Below are 21,887 nucleotides of genomic sequence, written 5' to 3'. Positions count from 1 at the left end.
CTCAAACGAAGACACACAAGTTGACACAACATTCACGCGGCAGCCAGCGAAAATAAAAATGGCTAAGATGCATTGGCTCAATTTCCATTTCTCATTTAGCTTTCTAATGTCCCAAAAAGTTATCCAAAATTTTCCCATAATTAATAATGCAAAATAATAAGCTCAAATAATTCGAATTAGTTAAAATAAGAATTTCCGATCAAATTAAGCACAATTAGGAAAAACAGGAAAATACCGGACGTTTAAGCATAATTCCCCGACTAATTCTAGCACATTAAACTAAGTGAAGTGAGGAAAATATTGGTTCATCAATAGAGCTTCTGAAATGTGAAAGACGGTGATGGAATTATTCCTAGGCCAAACCATGGAAGTGAGAGTGCAAAAGAAGAAGAGAGAGACCGGAGAGTGGGTCGCCGTTGATGCCAAGACCAAACCCCTCTTGGAGCTCCAAACCCATTTTGTTGATTTGAACTTAGAATACAGATGTTCACTTCAATACTTAAGTATTTGTGGTTTGATCATATATATATTTGCAGGTTGAAGGTGAGGTCCAGCGATTAAATGTTGCAAAGTCAGTAAGATGAAACATTTGATGTTTAAGAGGCAGAATGAGCTTAAAGAATTTTACAGAGGAGTTCACATGGATTTCGATAGTGAATTTGCAAGACAGATTTTGACTAGTCTCATTGAATGTGGTACAAAACTTGTCCTATTATCTCCTTTATATAGTTTTTAAATCTCTCTTTCTTTATATCGCCCAGGATAGGCTTCAGGACCATAATGACTGAACCTTGTGATGTAAGGATTAGGTTAATGAGGCTTTAAAGAGAAAGAGTGGAGCCAATTTGTTTGCAGTTGTGATTTGCTTCCAGCAGCAACTTCCTTGCAACTTAGTGGCCCCTCTACTTATGGTTTGAAGGAATTACAGAGTTTCCTTGATAACTTGGGTAATTGAGTTCCTTCAATTTTCTTCTTTTTGAGGATTAAGATTCATTTGTAAGTGTAGGTGTAGTATGCTTGAGAGAAAACTTTGACTATAACATATGCCATCTAGTCGACATTTAATTTAGTTCTTGGATGTTTACAATCACTGCCACTGTCTCTAAATCATTCTTGTTATATTTCTGCATAATCAGTACGCATGGTTATGTGATGCATTTCAACAATCTTGTTCTTTTTAATAGGAGTATTACATGGTTCAGATAAACTTTTATGTAAAACAGATCATTTTTTAATTTCATCTTGCTTATCATGTTTAAGTTTTTTGTATACATTACATTATTAATTCTAAGACATCCTCATAAGAGAACTTTATGGCTTGTATAACTTCACTCTGATGTTGGTTCTTTCAACACTCTGCTTGGCATGGGAATAGGTAGCTGCACAGAACATGGCATGGACCTTTCGGGTTCTCCTTCCTCCGTGCTTAGTCTCTTTTTGGGTTCTCCTTCCTCTCTATTTGTTAAGGTACACAACCATGGAATCTTATTCTTCTCTTACCAAATTGTATCCCTTTAGTTTTGTTCTCATCTTGTATATTTGTTGTCTCTGCTTCCATTTTTATATCACTAGCGTTACTATTTAATGTGATCATTATATGTGATAATAATAAACAACATTTCCACATGAGGTTGGAGATGTATGAAGTGGTGCGAAGATAACTTATATCTGCACTCATAAGATAGGTGGGAATGGACACGTTAATTTTCTAATTAGGCAGATGATCCAAACATCCTGAAACAAGTTATAGTTTAGTGATCTATAGCACTTGATACTTAACTTTGTCTGCTTGCAGTTATGGGTATAAAACTTTTTATTTGTAAACAACACAAATAGTTCAGACATTTAAAGTAAACCTAAATTTAACAGTAGTGCCTCAAAGTGAAACAAGGTTAGTATGATTGTATATCTGGTATAATTGGATAAGGTATGATTGTATATCTGGTATAATTGGATAAGGTATGATTGTATTTATTTTTGGTCTAATAGAAGGATAAATGAATGGGGTTCTGGTGTTAATAAACTCTTGCAATTTTCATTTTAATGAATATTAAAATGACAATTTGCTCCTCTGATAAATACTAAATTGATTCTGATGTTAATAACTTTAACTACTTTATAAATTTTTGCTATTTTTGTTATTATATCACGCATTACTATATTATAAAATTGTGACTTATAAATACTTAATTTGAAAATTTATTTTCTCTTATGGTGTGACAGGATATAATTCATTACTAGCAAAAAATAAATAATAATTTATACTAATAGTCATTCAAGACATGAATTGCATACTAGGTAGTAATTACTAGTTTCTAAACCATTTTCATGTGGGCCATTCCAATAGAACGTTCAGTAAAGAATAATAATTTTATTCAATTACTTTTTTACAGTAATGATTTCACCATTTGGAAGGATGTTTTCATGTGGGCTAATACTTTGATAATGTTAATTAGTGTCCTTACAAGTGAAAGGATTCCTTGTCAAGATGTTTTCTACACACGGTTTTACTTTATCAATCCCCATCTCATTCCATTTTTCTAGGCATTCCATGGCTCCCACTTTTATCTATTATTGTTTTTAATAAATTTACAAGTCATGGCATATAGGCAAAAATGACTTCAATAACTCCACCCCCGTGCATAACCTCATTAAATGTTTACTAATTTTCATTTAAAAGTGTTATTTCTATTTATGTACCTTGATTATCTATGATTCTATATATTTCTAGTCCATTTGTGTTTGTTAATTAAAAGTTTTTATTGAGTATTCCAGTCTTATCGGTATCAAGTCAGGTTACTAATTTGTGGTTATTATTTACTATCTACAAAAGAAAAGATGAACCAGGGCCATAAAAAATTTGCCAAAACATATATTGTATTGTCATTCTTTAAATATTTTGACAAGATAGGATTGCTAGCAAGGGTAAGAATGTTGCGGGAATGAATAGACATGCTAGGCAACATGGAATTAGAAATAATACGATTTCTTGACATTTCACAGGCAGAATTGAATATGCAAGATCTTAAAAGTGTCCTAGTGCATAGTCTTTTGGTAAGTTATTTCTTTTTTTTATCCTATGATAATATATTATGAGCATGGATACAAAAGCTTACATGTTTCTCTAATTTGTATACATTCTCAAATCTTGCTTGTGTAATTTGATTAATGTTTAACTGGTACATTGAATTCTTTGTCACAACATCATCTTCTTTTAAACAAAGTTGGTAGACTAATTATATGGTTAATAGTTTGTTTTAATCAAGCTTGTGGTTAAACCTGCTTTGTAACAGGGCCAAGTAGTGTAAACATTTCTAATAGTGTTAAATGATGTGTTACTCTCAGGAGAAGAGCATGGTGGAAAGAATGATAAGTGTTCCTCAGCAAAAGTTTTCGAACTTGGCTTCACATTTTTGCAACAATGGCAGGCATTGCCACAAGGCCTTTACAATCAAATGCATCATCATCAAGACTTTTCTATACACTTGGTAAATCTTGTACTCAACAATACAAGAATTGAAGATTTTCTCTATTTGGGGTTTAGAGCCATTGCCTTGATGATAAATGACTAGTTAGTGGTGTTTCAAACACTGGTGGAACAATTCTTAGATAGTTTTTCACAGATAACTAATTGTATAAGTAGTTTAATTTACTATTACATTTGCCATATTATGAATTGTACTATTTATTTATGACTATTATACATTTTATAAATTTAATTCACAGTCATGATTTTGTAATATTATAATATATTTGACTTTTAAATGTGAAAGACTTGTGTAATATGATCTTTGACTGAATGAATGGTGTAATACTATAATGGATTAAACAAACATCACGTTTTAATAAAAACTGACAGTTTTTTTACAATTTGGCAGTTTTATTTTATTTTTATCAGTATATGAAACTATTAGTTATTGGGTATAGATGTGAGATCATCTAATTTTTTTTTATAAAATTAGTTATATACGGATTTATCCGTATGTAATTTACATACGAATTTTATATACGGATTTATCCGTATGTAATTTATATACGGATTTATCCGTATGTAATTTACATACGAATTTTATATACGGATTTTTCCGTATATAATTTACATACGGATATATCCGTATATAAGTTATATACGGATATATCCGTATATAAAGTAGCTACGACAGTTTTATATACGGATTTTTGTCCGTATGTAAGTCGTATGTAATCAAGTGTTATATACGGATTTTGGTTGTATGTAATTCAATTTTTTCTTGTAGTGTTACTCTCTTTATTTGTTATTATTATTTGATTGGTAAGTTTAATTGAGTAGAAATTAAAAGGCACACGTTCGTATTAAAAACCCTCTTGGTTTGTTATTCCACGCTAACCATTCCGCTACAGATGCTCTGACACCTCCGCCGCAGCAAGCCTCATCCCATCGTGAGAAAAAGTTCATGCCATAGCCACCAGAACGTGTAGACCATAACCAAAGAAGAGGAAAGAAACTTTCTCCCTTGTCATGCTAACCAATGCGAGAAAAGAGGAAAAAGAAGAAGAACGGCCAACGCGTCACCGCGAGCCACCATGAATGTCGCTCGATTGTGCAATATCCATACTGTTGTCTTCATCACTACGAGGCCAATGTCCTTGCATGAGCGAAGGATAACCTGCAAGATTAGGTTATCCATGAGGAGAAAAGGAGGAGAAACTAGAAGCTTCTGATTTCTCGAAACAGAGAAGAGATTTAGGGAAGAGTTTTCCCCCTTGCACGACCCTAAAGTTGGGTTTGTTCTAGGAAAAGAAACCAAGGGTTTTCCCCCTTTCTAACTAACAAAAAGGAATTTAATTACCACATAGGAAATCTGATCTAAGAAAGTTAATTAGGTCCAAATGATTATTGAAAATAGGAAACTAAATAAAAGAAACCTAACCCTAATTAATTAGCAATGATAATTAGAAGAGAGTTTTAATTCTTAACATGCTTCTAATTATAATTAAATGGAAATTCATAGAAGAAACTTAAATTCCAAATATGTTTCTGATTATAATTAGAAGGAAACTTAACTCCTAATTTATTCCTAATTATAATTTAATGGCAACCTTAAATTTCACTCTTATGTTTTCTTAAAATTTCTCCTTCCATATTTGCTTAGAAAGATAAAGAATAACATCATGAATCATCTAATAGAGCACACACATCACACCATTTTCAAAGCATTTACCATTAACATTCTACACATATCAATAATTTAAATAACGTAGCTTCCCATACCTTAGTCAATTATAAACTTCATGATAAAGATCAATCAATCGCAGATTCTTGCTATCTTCTCAAAAATAATTTTCTCCTCTTCAATCTCTGTGTCTCACCGTGCTATCTTTTTCTTTCTCTCAGTTTTTTCGTAGCTATCTTTCTACGCTCCCTCTCCCTTTCTTCTATTTTTCTTTCTCATTTTATAAACCCATTTTTATCTTTTAAAATTATATTATATTATAACTAAAAGAAACCAACTAGGTAGTGCTTCCTATAATATCTCTATAATATCTCTAAGTGGTTTTAAAACATAAGATATTCTATTTTTTTTTCTAATCTTCAACTTCTATTATTTAAAGTACCTTTCTTTATTTTCTACACTCTTATTTATTAACCCTAAATTTCTCGGGTCTTACATTCACCCCACCTCAAAAGAATTTTCGTCCCCGAAAATTGCACTCATCAAGCGACATACAGAATGGAAACATTTATAACTTCCCAAAACTTAATACAGCAAATCCGATTATCACGTCACTATGGCATAATAAATTACTTTTACTGCACCCATTATTTAATAAAGTCCAATTTATTTTTCACTTTTAAAATAAAAAAATTATATTATTTGATATGACATCTACTATAATTTTATGAAACTACATACATTACCACTTATTATAAAATAAAGTAGATAAGAAATTCAACTTTTAGTAAATATTCATAACTACTTCGATATCAAAGTTCACCACATAAAATAAAGGTTTATCTCAGTCCAACAACATTAAATTATTAGCGGAGCACTTTATACAATTTTTATTCACCAACCAACATAAAATATTGAACACTCATACTAAAGAAAACAAGACAACATTATACATCATACAAGTAGCATTGTCAAAAGTCACCAATCTAAACTCTGAAAGTTGTTCAGTAGCATGAGCATTCAAATATAAATAACCACACATTAATTACCAAGTACTGAATAATTTTCACACCAACCACTATTCGTACAATTATATACCCATAAACATTGAGGAACTTACCTTCTTGAATTCTTTAAGAATACTGACATGGTCTTCTACAATCCCAAATTAATTATAGTACCACTATTAATAGTCTTTCCTTGAATAAATTTTCAAACAATGTTTTTCCATACTACTATAACCTAACTTCAACTTAGCATACTCATAGTTCAACCAATAATGACAACTATTTCAAAAGATATTTATTTATCATTCAAACAATACGAGGTTTGTCCTAAGACTAGTTCAACTTAGAAACATATTTTACCCTTTAATATTTAATCATATAATTCATATTACCTATGGCTAAATAGTACAGATCACCCAACATTCTTCTAATTATAACAACTTAACTCTCAATTAACGTGCATCTCATTTCTTAATTTCATGAACTACCATTCTTATTTCACTTCCTCTGAATTTAACATATAACATTACAATTATCATAATACAATTATCAAATAACATTTAAACTCATAACACACATACTTAAATCATATTCATAACACAATAGCACATTTTTAATCCAACTTCAACCCATATAGACCATGCCACCACTCTCAATCATTATCGACATATATTTTCTTCCGTACTCCAACAAACACGACCTGTCCACCTAAACAGGGCCTACGCACCAACGTAGGACTTTTCGATTCACCAAAACCAGGCCTATGTACCAACGCAAGACTTTCTGATTTACCAAGATCGGGCCTACGCACCAACGCAGGACTTTCAGATTCACCAAAATCGGACCCAGGCACCAACGAGGACTTTCCTATTCACCAAAACAGGTCAATTTGAGTCGTCCTCTACCGCAGCTTTGAACCTATCTCCCCTGTTCCTCCAGGACTTATGAGTAAAAACACCGTTGCTACTCACAACGGGCACTATACTCTGCACGAGTCGGAAACCTACGGGCGAGACATCCAACCCTTTCTACCCCCTCGAAAGAGGAAAGAGTGGCACTCGAACCTCATCTCTTCTACCGTCTTTCTAGATGAAGAGATTTACCTTTCTACCCTCTCGCAAGAGGAAAGGTACCACCTCAATTTACAACGATAAGAGTACATGTTCCAAGTTTATCCATTTTTGAAAAATCACACGTACATATTTAACCACACCAACATGCATTAGGGTCAAACCCTTAATAATATATTATATCGAAAATCGGAATTACACACATCTTAAATTAGCTTAAGAATCAAAACAAAACAACCCAATATTGTGTAGAAACCATACATGTAGTATACACTCATCCGATAACATTTCTTATCCAAATAGATTTTGCTCATTCTAGCAACTCACTTAATATTATAATACTTTGCATGCATTCATTACAAAATCTATTATTTCATGTTTATCTAGAGTAAACTTTTAGAAATCCAAATTCATACCAATAACTGAACCATCCAAATTTCCTATATGTCAGCCAATCAACGAAAATATACCCATTCAAGACTTAAACTATAATTCTTCATTAATTCATAGACTTCAATGCACACAATTTGATTTCATTTAGCCATGGCATATTAAATTTTAAACATATTAAAAATTTTCTTCCTATATAAGCTTCCAAAGAAATATATTACAATAGATATTTGTCTAATCATTCACAATAAACTTTACACGGCACACACACACACACACGCACGCACACACACACACACACATATATATGTATATATATATAACTCCATGATCAGAATTAAAGAACCATGATAACGGTTGAATTTACCATTATTTGATACTAAAAACACCCTTTTTGACTTAGAAACTAGCTTGAAATCATAGTTTTGTGTGAATAAGAGAGTTGAAGGTGAATTTAATGCTTCTATGCTAGATTTCCTTGTTTTCAAGAAGAATTGAGATGATTTGGGAGAAGAGTTGAAGTAGTAAGGAGTTGGAACTCAGGCAGAGCTGGAAAAGCATCAGAAAGTAGGAACGCAGCAGCACTGAGCGCCATTTCGGGGCCCTTAGTGTCAGATTACATTGTCTCATGCTTGACTGCCCTTTTTTTGAAGCCCTCAGTGCAGGAAGTCTCTGTCTTGCACCTGGGTGCCCTTTTTTGAGGCGTTGCGTCACTTCCTCGAGTCGCACCAGCCTGCTTGCCTTCTGAGCTGACCCTAAGCGTTAGATGATTCGGCACGCCGCCTGGGCACCCTAAGTGGGGTGTTGAGCGCCAGTTTCGTGGGCTTGGACCTGTTTTCTATAACTTTTATGTTCTATTTAAGGACTTGGACGTCCTAGAGTTCACATCTTTGGACAGAAGAAGCGTAGAAACACACCCTTTGACCCGTCGGAGGCGGATTTGGATGTGGAAGCTCTTATCTTCAACTTCTAGGGTTTTATCTTTCATTCTTTTTCCATTATTCATCTAGTTTCACCATGCCAATGGTGAACTAAACTCTATTTGTTGTTGGGGAATGATGTAAACCTTTATAAACTCTCATGTATTGAATTGATTCTTAATTATATATGTTTTTTTCATTAATTGTTAGGATAATTCTTCTTCACTCAATGCTTGCTTTGTTTAACTCATTCATTAGCATGATGTATGATTTGCATGAGTACCGGAAGGTATCTTACAATTCAGGTTCTGGAGAATTATTCCAAGAAGCAGTATTGCTCAGGAATGAGGGTATGAGTTCTGGTTGTCTTAAGCTACTAATCGTAATGCAGAATTAATTGTTAGGGATGCAAGGAATTGTGACCTAGTAATTAAGAATAGGCTTTCTTCGCCGAGGAATCGGGTTTTAAGTACTTTAGATTGTGATATTGACATTAATGAAGAAGTAGAATTCATATATACATGAGAGCGAACTAGGTGAAATCTAACCCCAAAAACATATTCATCCCATAATATCAAATTCATCCGTTCATCTTTGCACTTTTGTCCAATTGAACAAGTTGCATGCATGTTTACTTTTTTGTATTTGCATTTTAAACCAAAAGATTTTGTTTTCAAGTCTTATTTAATCAAGAAATCACATATTTGTTTAGGTCGTGAGTCCTTTGGGAAAAGATACTTGGTCTTACCATGTTTATTACTTGATACGATTCGGTACACTTGCTGAAGTCTTAACACACCACACATTTCTAGCCACATAATTTCAAGCATTAGAAAAATTCACCAACAAGCAAAAGTACTCATGTCCAAGAATCACATATTCATGGCATCAAACGTTAAATACGCACAAAACAAAATAAAGCCAACTCCCCTTACATCACCACAAACAAATCCAGTCATACAGAACAAAACCACAGTATAATCATACCTAACACAACTATAGAGATACATAGTATTAAAATAGAAACCCTAGTCATTAGGAAAAGAGATAGAAAAATCTATAGTCGTGAAAGAAATTGGAGAAGACAAATTATTTTCTGCCAAGGGAGAAGGCTAGGAACCAAGCTATTAGGAGGGCCTAGAATATCTAGAATTATTTGCCGCATTAGAGGTATGGGGAGTGATAACGGTCTAAAATACTATTATCTGTGATTCGATTTTGATGTTAAATCAACCCTTTTTGGACTTAAAAGCTTGCTTGAACTCATATTTTTCGTTTAGTTTTGTGAATAAGTGAGTAGAGGATATGCTTAATGATTTTATCACTAAATTCCCTGCTTGAACTCATATTTTTAGTTTAGTTTTGTGAATAAGTGAGTAGAGGATATAATTAATGATTTTATCACTAAATTCCCTTGATTTCGTAGGAAATTGGAATGATTTGAAAGAAGAGAATACAAACCAAACGGTGTAAGAAAGACCAAACGGTAAGGTGGTGGAAACTAGGCCGAACGGAGTGAGACAACATACAATGGTCGAACGGTGTAATGTTGGCCGAAAGGTAGACGAACGATTAGCAAAGTGTGAGGCCGAATGATGTGGTAAAAGATAGGCCAAACAGTGAACAAAGGGAGGCTGAACGGTTAACAAAGTGTGAGGCCGAACTGTGAAACCGAACGGTTCATGACACCTGCTGAATGCCACTCTACACCGCATCACCGCCCAGGCGCCCTTCATGGGGCGCTGAGCGCCAGTCTTCACGTAAATTCGTCGTGTTGCCCCTTCTGGGGCGTTGAGCGCCAGCCTTCATGTGTTGCAGCACGCCTGGGCGCCCCACTTAGGGGGCTGAGCGCCAGCAACGTGGGCTTGGACCCGTTTTCTGTTATTTTTCTATTCTATTTAAGGACTTGGACATCCTAGGGATTGGATATTTTGATGGCTTGAGCATAGAAACACACTTTTCGCTCCTTAGAGGCAGATTTGGAGAAGTGGGAGCTCTCCTCTTTAATTGCTAGGGTTGTTCTATCTCTTCCATTCCATTATTCATTTAGTTTTTCCATGATAATGGAGAATTAAACCTTATTTGTTGTTGGGGAAGATGTAACCTCTAACTTCTCATGTATTTGAATTGATTCCAATTTATTTATGTTTCTTTCATTAATTGTTAGGGTTATTCTTCTTTGCTCTATGCTTGTTATGTTTAACTCATTCATGACATGATTATTGGTTTTTATGATATGGACACATACGGAAAAACCTAGATCTGGAGAATTTTCTCCCAAAAGCATTATTGCCTAGACATAAGGATATGAGTTTTGGTCATCTTAAGTTTCTAATCGTAATGCAAAATTAATTACTAGTGATACAAGACATTGTGATTGTTAAGACTTCGGCAAGTGTACCGAATCGTATCAAGTAATATAAAATGGTAAGACCAAGTATCGTTTCCCAAAGGACTCACGACACTTTCTAATTAAGACTTTTGAAGAACAATTTATGGGTTTTGAATGCAAATGCAATAAAAATAAACATGAATGCAATTTGATCAAGTGAGGCTAAACACAAAGATGAATAAGTGATATTGAAAATATGAGATAAATATGTCATTGGAGTTTATATTTCACCTAATCACTCTCATGCATATAAGAATTCATCTTCTTCATTAATGTCAATGTCACTTTCTAAATTACTTAAAATCCGATTCTTCGGCGAAGAAAACATATCCTTAATTATACATCATAATGTCTTTCATCATCCTTAATAATTAATTCTTACGAACAGAAGCTTAAGACAACCAGAACTCATACCCCCATTCCTGAGCAATACTACTTCTGGGAATAATTCTCCAAAACCTGAATTGTAAGATACCTTCCGGTACTCATGCAAATCATACATCATGCTAATGAATGAGTTAAACAAAGTAAGGAATTAACAATTAATGAAAGAAGCATATATAATTAATAAGAATCAATTCAAATAAAAGAGAGTTTAGAGGTTACATCTTCCCCAATAACAAATGAGATTAGTTCTCCATTATCATGAAGAAACTAGGTGTACAATGGAATGGAAGAATGAAAGAGATAGAAGAACCCTAGAAAGAGAAGAGGAGAGTTGTCACATCCCCAAATTTGCCCCCCAAGGGGTGAAAAACGTGTTTCTGTGCTTAAGTCATTAAAAGATACAATCCCTAGGACGTCCAAGTCCTTAAATAGAACATAAAAATAACATAAAACAGGTCCAAGCCCACTTCACTGGCGCTCAGCGCCCTAAGTGGGGTGCCCAAGCATGGTACGGGTCAAAATTGGCGCTCAACGCCCCTAGAAGGGCGCCCAGGCGTGGTGCGGGAAGAAAACTAGCGCTCAGGGGCGCTCAGCCCTAGTGGTAGCATTCCAAAACTCACTTTTTTTCTGTTTTTGGCTGATTCAGCTCTATACAACTCTATATATTGTTGGAGATTCTTCCAAGCACATTATTAGCTACAAAATAAAGGGAATTTAGTGATAAAATCATAAAGTATAACCTCTACTAACTTATTCACAAAACTAAAGCAAAAACATGAGTTTAAGCAAGCTTTTAAGTCAAAAAGGGTGCATTTAGTTTCAAAATTATATCACAGATAACATATATGAGTTTTGGTCATCTTAAGCTTTTAATCGTAATGCAAAATTAATTACTAGTGATAAAAGACATTGTGATCTACTAATTAAGGATAGGCTTTCTTCGTCGAAACATCGGGTTTTAAGTAATTTAGAAAGTGATGTTAACAATTGAATGAAGAAGATGAATTCTTATATGCATGAGAGTATACTAGGTGAAATCTAAACCCCAACAACATACTCATCTCATATTTTCAACTTCATCCATTCATTCTTGTGTTTAGCCTCAATTGATCAATTTGCATTCATTTTTTGGTGGCTTCTTTGGAGCTACTAAACCAGAGTTTGTGGCTCCCCAAGCGTCATAAGTATGAGTTGTTGTGTGTCCATTTTCATTCGATAGAGGAAAAGAAATCGTGGGTTTTTGGTCTCTTTGTAGATGAAACATGTTACAAAAATAATGAGGGTTTTGTTTATGCTTGTGTGGTTGGTTTCGAAATGGCGGGAGAGTGTAGCAGGGGATTAATAAAAGAAAACAAAACCTTATGGCATCGGTTAAAATGAATCGAGGCGTAATCCTATCCCTTTACGTCGCGGTTCATAACCGAGACATAAAACCTACCTTTTTTACCTCGCCTATATATGCCTCGGTTGTAGAACCGGTGCCTATAAGCAAAAGTAACCGGTGTCATTTCCTCTTACTGCACTAGTGCATGGTGCATAGAGTATATTCAATGAGATAATGTATGGTGCATGGTCTACTGTTATTACTGTATATGTATCGGATGTGTTTATGAATAACATGTTATGTTGGGATGCTTTGGATTTTTATGGACACTTTGGGTTTACTTGCCATAGAGGTCACATGAATGCCTATGTTCTTATAAATAATATCTAATATTATGTGTGAAATGTATTGGTAGTGGGCATTTGATACTATGAAGGCTTGTACAAATTCTTGTATGCAATAGGTTGTTTAAAAATGGTTGCACTATGGCTAATGGTTTTGTTATTATGGGTGGTTGCGATCAGGCGTTAAGGTATCAGTTTTTAAATATTCTTCGTGGTGATTGATGAGAATAACCATGGTGTTGAATTGCGATCACAATATTTCATGTATCATCTTTCTATATTCTGGTGGTGTACTCGCAAAAGTCCTGCTTTGGTAAGTGGGCCCTATTTTGATAAATAGGAGAGTTTGGTTGGATGAACAGACCCTGTTTTGGTAAACAGGATCATGAAAGTCCTGCTTTGGTAAGTAGGCACTGTTTTAGTAAACAGGATCGTAAAAGTCCTACTTTGGTAAGTAGGCCTTGTTTTGGTAAACGAGTTGAGGGGCCAGATTATAGAGGAAATATAGTGGTTAGTGGTGATAGTTGTAATATTTTAATTGTTGTTGTCATGTTTTTACAGAAAGCTGTGGTATTTTTATGTGATGTTTTAATGTTGTATATGAAGTCGTAGTGTTTTATATGATGTCAGGGTGTTTTATAGAAAACGGTAGTATTTTTTATGATGTTATGATATTTCTGGAATGCATGGTGGTGTTAGATAATTACACTAACTTTAGTTATAAATTATTTAATTGAAATTATTTTATAAAAAATTTAATTTAATTACAAGAATAATTAAAATCATGAAATTTATTTATTTAATAATATTAAAAAACTTTAATTATTAATTAGATATAATTTTAATTATTTTAAATACATTTAAAAACATTTTTTACAAATTATAAATGATTTTAATTAATAAAATAAATTAAAAATTAAAAAAAAGTAAAGATGTGTGGGGTGCACGACTTTTCTTATTAAAGTCGTCAACCTCCTACAACTTCAATTTTTTTATTTTTTTAATAAAAAAAAGTGCGATAATCGATTACAATCTGATCACGGTTGCAGAGTAAAGTCGTACGGGAAGACACAACTTCTTCATTTGAAGTCGTATAGATATTCTACAACTTACATATTTTCGTAATTTAAATTTTTTTTCATAGATCAATAATTTATACTACAAATTTGTCCGGTTTAATAAAAAAAAATCAAAATGGACAATCCGCTTATGGCTGCACTAAATTAGCCCGCATAAAGTAGCTTTCATCTCGAGAATTTCACCCTACACCTCTAAATTTTTCCAAAATCTCTATTACATTCCTAATTAAAATGTTATTAATTTTTAAATAAATGAAAAGAATATTTGACCATGTAACCAAATTTTTAACAGCTTTCTCTTTCTTCCACCCTTATTCCTCATTCCTCCCATTTCTCTTTCTCTCTCAGATCCCACTTTCTCATTTAAATTTTACGTATATTATTAATAAAATTTTAGGATTTCATACATTTATATTTATTTTAATTAATTAATTATATTTTGATTAAACTTTGTTATTTTAAATTATTTAATGTTTTATTTGTTTTATAGTTTTTAAATTTTTTATAATTTTAAGATATTTAGTTATTTTTTAATGAAATATTAAGATTTTATAATTACATAAATATTTAAACTAATTAAATTTATTTTGAATTAAATTTTTTTTGTAATTATTTAATATTTATTATTATTAATTAATTAATTATATTAATTTATTTCTTTTGAATTATTTAATGTTTTATTTCTTTTATAGTTTTTTAAATTTTTATAATTTTAAGATATTTTGTTATTTTTTTAATGAAATTAAGATTTTATAATTATATAAATATTTTAATTAATTAACTTTATTTTATATTTATTTTAATAATACTTATAAATACTATAATAATACTTTGCAAAAAAGAATAAGACTAAAATAATGAATTAAAGTAAAGCGGAGGAAACATGCATTGGATCTCAAGTAGAGAAATGTACGGATATCAAGCTACATACATATCAGATATAGAAATTCGATACGTGATTTTTTGACTTTGATTTCTTATTAATTGGATGTCAAAATCTAATTTCCTTTCCATTGGATATCAAAATTTGATGAAGTGCAAATCGGATTTCGATATCTGATAAAGGACAAATCAAATTTTGATATCTGATCGGAGTTTGATATCCGATTTTTTATTAGATTTCGAAACCAATAAAGACCTGAAAACTTTGTAATGGATTTATGCATGCGAGAAGCTTTAAAAAAGTTACTCCCCGACTCCAATGACGAAGACCAACGCAATAGTATTTCCACCACACTTCTCAATGAACAATCTTTCTCAATGACCACCAAAAAAGAGAAAATGAAAGGGGTGCAAGGAGATGGCAAAGAAATGAAAGGGACTACAAGAGAAGGAAATATATAAACTTTCACGCTCATCTTATGGTCAACCACTTAATTCAATAAACATTTACTCCTTACCAACCTTATTAATCATGAGGGTAATTCTGAAAATTAGAGGTGCAGGGTGAAACCCTTGGAGGTTTAGGGTGAAACTTCCTTATAATTATGACGCATGAATTTGCATAACAAAATTATTGAAATTTGAGCCCAATCCTCTTTTGTGTCAAGGAAAACTCTATCCTTAAAAAGTGAAAAATAAATTAAAAATTAAAAGGTATCAACAACTTTTGCATGTGTTTGCTTCGGGTGTGTACAATTGGATAGGACATGAAGGAGTGGATGAATCTTGTTTGCTTCAACCCATTTGTGTGAATACGCGGTTGTGAATTTGGAGAAGAGAGGTTATGGTAGATCCTCATAAATTTGAAGGGTAGAAAAGTAAATTTACAAAATTATCCTTGGTTTTTCTCATCTCATACTCGAGAATGAATGGACAACTATTGATGAGAACAGGGAAGTGAGAGTTGATTCTCTACCATGAGAATATATTATGGAGTTGTAAGAACCTATTCACTCCATGACAATTGCTAGTTAAAAACCGATTCTGGTGATGTGTGGGTGTGGTGCCTAGATGTGGAGGTTGTGAAAGAGTGATGACAAATTTCTAGTTAAGGAACCAATCATCAGAGCCCATAGATAAAAGGATTCAATAAGATTGGGCTTCATTTGAGCTTAGCATGTCCACATTATGAAACATGAGACTTTAATACTGCATGATGGCCTTCTTTGTACCAAGCTTGCATCCAAGGTAAGAAAATTGTTAAACACATGGTGTATGGTTGAAGCAAAAGTAGTGACAAGTATGAAGAAATAAAGTGTTTGGTTTTGCTATGGTGAGGTTTCCTAGAGAGTGAGGTCAACTCCTAGAGAAGGAAGCTAGAGTAGTCTAGAGAGAAGACTATCCTAAGGTGAGCTTAAAACAAGTGTTTAAAGAGGCAATTTGGCACCACTTAATTACTTAAATTCAAGCAGATAAATACATGAGTGAAGGCCTTTATTTATAGGCCAAGGTAACCCTAGAATGGTCTCCAAATGGAGAGCCAAAATTGAATTCAAATATTTGAATTTTGGAGCCAATTTAAGACATGTTAGAAGTGTAACATTTCTCCTAAGCAATCATACTCTCCATGTTGTGGAGCGCTCAAGGGAGAGTCTTGCTCTCCAAGTTTGTGCCAATTAAGGTTAGAAAACCCTAATTTTCATGTGTCTCATAACAAGGTCCAAAGTTAGGCATATCTCTTATAGGTCCAAAACCAAACCATGGCCCAAATACAAGGCCCAAATAAAATCCTATAGTACTTGACTCGTAATACAAGACCCAAAATATCTTATTCTAATATTAAAAAAGGGAATCTTAGACTAGGTCTTCACATCTTCCTTAATCGAGGTGAAGCTCAATCTTCTTGAATCCTTTTAGCTATAAAAGATATCTAGAGCCTTGAAGCCAGGGTCCTAAACAACCCATCAGACAACTAGGCCAACGCACAAACCAACTTAGCTAACAACTCAAACAGCTTGGCCAACATCACCAGCAACTCGGTTAGGGCCATAAACCCCTAGATCGACTATAGAACGTTCAAAAACGAGTTTTGGAACCTCAAAATTGAGGTCCCAAACAACTTAGATAGAACAACCCGACCAACCCTAGGTCGACCACCCTACATCTCGGCCAAACGGCCTAGCTCGGCACTTTGGATCGTGGCCAACCAAGTCCGACAACTTGGAGCCTAGTCAACCAAACCCAGTAACCCAGCCCAACCAAACATAGCCCAATCAACCCAGCTTCAACAAGATAGCTCAGACATCTAGGTTAGAGTAGTCAAGACAACTCAATCCTAACACCGACAACTTAGATAACCCGACCAATGTAGCCTAGAAAACCCGACCAATGTAGCCCAAAAACTCAACCATCGCATAAACAACATGGTTTCACATTTTAATCATGCAACCAACACGACATGAGCTTCCTATGTCACTATAGCAATTGATAACACTCGGCTGATACACAACATGACCAAACAATGTAATCATCATGACACATAACATATATATTCAACATCCAAATTCAAGTTCCTATGTTAGGCTGATGATCAGCTACGTTTAGTGGATCAGAGGCCACATGTACAAGTGTGAAACATGTGATGGAAACAAAGTTTGCACCAAATACACGCGCTAAACATGAAGAAGAACTCGTGGTTAGTTGGGTGCATAAGGGGTTTGCACTTGGTACATCTTCTTTGGGCTAAACTTCCATTAGCTTCCTTCATGGGCCAAATTGATGCAATGTGGGCCTCCTTGTGGGTTCATTAGTTGCCAATAGAAGTGAACATTATAAGGCTTGGGCTTCCTTTAAGGTATCTTCAAGGTCTTGTTGGATCTTCTTGGCCATTACATGGGTAATGGGCCCTTGGGTTGAGTGTGGGCTTGGGCCCAAGTCATCAAAAGGAGAAGGCATCAGTCTTAGAGAAAGTCCTACGGAAGGCACATTCCTCTCCCATCACTCTCATGGATACAAGCAATTTTATGGTAGTTTTTCAATACTTCCACTTTTTTTATATAGAGCGTATTTTGTCTGATATGGACTTCAAATCCTTGTGTATAGAAGTTGTTGGGAGTTTTCTCGTGAGGAATGTCTCAGTGTAGACAATAAAGTGAAGATTCAAGCCTTCTAGCTTTTAATCATCCAAAGCTTCTAACATTTCATGCACTTCTTGTGAGCTCCTACGAATCAAGTGTTTATAATCTCTTATGTGGAGAAAATTTTGTCTAAAATCCTTGTGTATAAAAGTTATTGGGAGATTTCACGTGAAGAATGTCTCAGTGCAACCAAGCTATGTTGAGACAAGACAAGCTCGTCTATAACATCCTTGGTTTTAAAGTTTAAACAAACAATATTAAATGAAGTAGTTTTGGATATAATTGTAGGATGAGAACAGTCAAAACACTAAAACGATAGTCAGGAATAGTAGGTCTAAAATAAAAGGTGTCCATACAACCAATTTAATACATCTAACTCACTAATGACTAACTAGAAATTAAGGATCATATAAGAAGCATCTACAAACAACTTCCAAAGATAAAAGTCTAACCCATAGAAAACCACCGCTAAGTCTAACCCGGATACAACACATTAAAATTAATAATCCGAAAATACTTAAACTAGAATAGTAGGATAGGTAGAAACATAAGTGTTGGGCTCAAAATCCCCAATCATCTAGCAACATAGGAAAACCTTAGGAAAACACTTAGAGATATATTAAAACAATTAATTTAAAAGCTTCTAGACGCAACGTTAAACGACTCACAGGTCAAGACGTCTATGAGAGTTATGCTAAACGCACAAACTATGTTGTATCCAATGGTAATCAATTGAAATCTCAAGAAGTGAAAAGGTGTCGAGACTATGTCTTTGACTAAACCCTCTAAAAGTCTTAAATAAAGATCCAAACTATGTAGAAAACAAAACGTGCTAAATGCTCTACCTCTAAAAGGCAATATCCTAAAAAACGTTTACAAAAGTCTAGACGATAATACTTTCTTAGTATGCTGCAACTTGACAAAAGTGAAGCATGACTAGGAAGTCCCAAACGATGAAATGGAAAACATAGTGCTAAACATGACAATTAGGAATAACCACAAAACCTAACCAAGCTAGACGAACTTTCATAAGTCCAATACACCAAAAGAACAAAATCTACCTCAAGACATAAAAATAAAGATATTCACACTAAAATGCAATCCTGAAAACAATAAGTAAACACTAACTAAGAAAAAGCCTTTTATAGACTAAACAATGTCACATACCAAGCATACTCTCAGTCAACAATGAAAATATCATCTTTAGCAATTCCATTAGAAAAACACAAATAATCAAATCTTAAGAAAACATAAAACTTGGATTGTTTTGAACAAAGCATTAAATGTCATTTAATGCTCAACATTTAAAAACAACAAGGCAAATAGGAAAAATGACATATTTACTGTAGAGATATCTATTCTACCTTGTGCAAGAAATTACTACAAGCATTCATTTGGTATATATCTTGAGAGTCAGAAATAACGTTAGAAAGAAGAAGAGTAAGCTAAATGTTTCGTTCATAAAAAACCGTGCCAAATGAACAATTAAATCTACTTTTGATAAAGTTCTGAAAAACGTGTTTGCTCTGACGAAAAGACACCAACCTATGACTAACACCTACAACAATAGTCATGAAAATCCATATCTCAAGACAAGCTTCGTCAAACGGTCTTATTATCAAATCTCAAGACAAACATCGTCTAAACGACTATATCATCAAAGGTGTATAAATAAAAGATGATGATGATGATGAGGAAAAAGGACAAAAGAAATAACATCATCAGAATTTAGCAAGGAAATCCTTTTTAGGTATTAAAGTCAAATACTTACATACAAGAGAGAGAAAAAGAGAAGAGTTTAAGAAAAAGAAATACTCTCAAGCTTCATTGCAATACATGCTTACTTTTGTAAGGAGAGAATTAGAAATTGATAGAGTGAAATATTGAGAAATATTCTCAAGCTTCATTGTAAAATTTGCTTACTATTGTAAGAGAGAAAAGAGAAAAGAGAGAAACACTTAGTGAGTCTATAAGCTGTTTTGTATCGAACACATATCCTCTGAGTGTGTTGATGCCTCCAAGCCTATATATGAGGCCACCTAATCTTGTACAAGATCACTTTAAATGTAGATTAATTGATATGTGATACGCTATTGTTGAAGTTATCAAATTAATACTACTTTATAAGACAACTTCAATATTTGCAAGTTAGCAGTCAAAAAAGTAGTTAAGGTTAAAGTAACCCTGAGTCGTCCCCTAACGAATACGAAATTGCTTTCCAATATTTGATTCTTATGAATGCTATGCAATGCTCAAGAATAAAAGTAAGAAAATATGCTAATGAAAATGTTTAAAGAATGTTGAATATCAAATAGGAAACTTAGAAACAATTATGATGAAATATACTAATTCCATTACTTTTCCAAGATAGATTCATCATCGGTTATCCACAGATCATTGTTCAATTGATTATTGTTCAAGTTTCAAATTAATTAAAGTACATTCTTAATTAATTTGAGGGCAATCATACAGTTAACCAAAGTAGATTCTCAATCAAATGCAAGACCATTTTAGATTAATCACAATGAATTCAACCAAAGTACATTCTCAATCAAATTCTATTGTGTTTAATCATGTCTATTCTTAAATGTCCTAATCAAATTAAAAGCTAATTAATCAAAGTAAATTCTCAATTAATTATAGTTGAAATTATTACCACCAATCAAAGTACATTCTCAATTGATAGCAAAAACTCGTTTAATCATATGAAAGTTCCTAAATTTAATCAAAGTAGATTCTCAATCAAACCTAGAAACCCTTGAACTCATATGATTAATATGCATGTAGATTCAAACACCTTATGATGCAAAAATAATTGTTTTTAATATGATTGAGAGATGAAAAACATAGAAGAAGAATAACTCAAATCAATAATCAAAAGAAACAAATTCATTAATTCAACTTAACCTCAGAATCCATAATGAAATTATAGTGGAATAGCCCTAGAAGTTTAGCCCTCCAAGAATGGAGTGAAACACATGGTAAAATATAAGTGAGAGGAGTGGTGGATGCTTGCTTCTAGTGGAGGAGTCTAAGAATCAATGAGTTATGATTTCTGCCTCCTCTAAATCTCTTTATATAGGTTTGATTGAGCTTGGGCTGTGAATCTTCTGTTGATAATTTTTTTTATCTTATATCTTCAAAATATTCAACAGATTTAATCAATTTTTAAGAATATTTGATAATATCTTTTCTAGATTCAAAAAGATTTGAAAAATATTATCTTTTGATATTTATTGATATAGTTAAATAAGGTAATTATTTAACAATATCAAATAAAGTATCTTGAGATATATTTTCTCCAAATTGTCTTTTAAAATATCTAACAAATTTAAACTTGCCCAAAATTACATTTCTACCATTTTTATTTTATTCAAAGTCAAATTTTTCCTCTAATTACACTTTAGCCATTTTTTTCTTTTCAAAATTGCATAGGAACCCTAAGTTGACTAGATTGGACCATTCAATTTCTTACTTTAAATGAATAAAATTCTAATTTCAGTTGCACAAATAAACATTAGAACATCTAAATAATTTATGCAACTAACAATTAGATTTTAAGCATATTTAATTTCCAAACTCAATAAATCTAATCCTCAAAAAATTTATTTTAAATCAATCATTTAAATATAATAATCTCATAAAAAATTGAATGTTAAAACATAAATATGGATATAAATATGCATTTATTAATATGCTAATTCATTAACATGCTAATTAGTTGTCTTCTTTACATTTCAAGGTTCCCTTTAAAATTGGAGTTTTTTTTTCTTAGAATTGATATTTCCTTAAACTGTGTAAC

At 33.0% G+C, this 21,887-nt stretch overlaps 1 protein-coding gene across 5 annotated transcripts; it reads left to right on the top strand.

The window, feature by feature from the left end:
* The first annotated feature begins 316 nt into the window (after window positions 1–316).
* On the top strand, window positions 317–3,727 carry LOC128195030 (uncharacterized). 5 transcript variants are annotated; one of them, XR_008246581.1, is made up of 4 exons: window positions 317–695; window positions 804–947; window positions 1,376–1,467; window positions 3,004–3,339. XR_008246581.1 is itself a non-coding variant. In XM_052871939.1 (3 exons), the coding sequence occupies exons 1-3, from the start codon at window positions 581–583 to the stop codon at window positions 3,094–3,096; spliced, it is 300 nt and encodes a 99-aa protein (XP_052727899.1). In that variant the 5' UTR covers window positions 317–580; the 3' UTR covers window positions 3,097–3,339. The 5 variants fall into 5 exon arrangements, 2 of the variants coding, with proteins under 2 accessions (XP_052727899.1, XP_052727898.1); XR_008246580.1 differs by lacking the exon at window positions 3,004–3,339 and adding an exon at window positions 3,346–3,727 and having other exon boundaries at window positions 318–695; window positions 810–947; XR_008246579.1 differs by lacking the exon at window positions 3,004–3,339 and adding an exon at window positions 3,346–3,727 and having other exon boundaries at window positions 318–695.
* The last annotated feature ends 18,160 nt before the right edge of the window (window positions 3,728–21,887 follow it).

This window comes from Vigna angularis, chromosome 1 (assembly GCF_016808095.1).
Source record: "Vigna angularis cultivar LongXiaoDou No.4 chromosome 1, ASM1680809v1, whole genome shotgun sequence".
Classification (NCBI taxonomy): domain Eukaryota; kingdom Viridiplantae; phylum Streptophyta; class Magnoliopsida; order Fabales; family Fabaceae; genus Vigna; species Vigna angularis.
The sequence above is the reverse complement of the archived record's forward strand: the minus strand, read 5'-3'. Positions and strand labels throughout refer to the sequence as shown.

Bases quoted from the DNA above. Each gene is read 5' to 3' on its own strand.
- LOC128195030 (XM_052871938.1), top strand. From the start codon at position 581: ATGAAACATTTGATGTTTAAGAGGCAGAATGAGCTTAAAGAATTTTAC. The intron at 696-1,375 runs GTACAAAACTTG...GCATGGGAATAG, and splicing joins GACTAGTCTCATTGAATGTG to GTAGCTGCACAGAACATGGC. The intron at 1,468-3,345 runs GTACACAACCAT...TGTTACTCTCAG, and splicing joins CTTCCTCTCTATTTGTTAAG to GAGAAGAGCATGGTGGAAAG.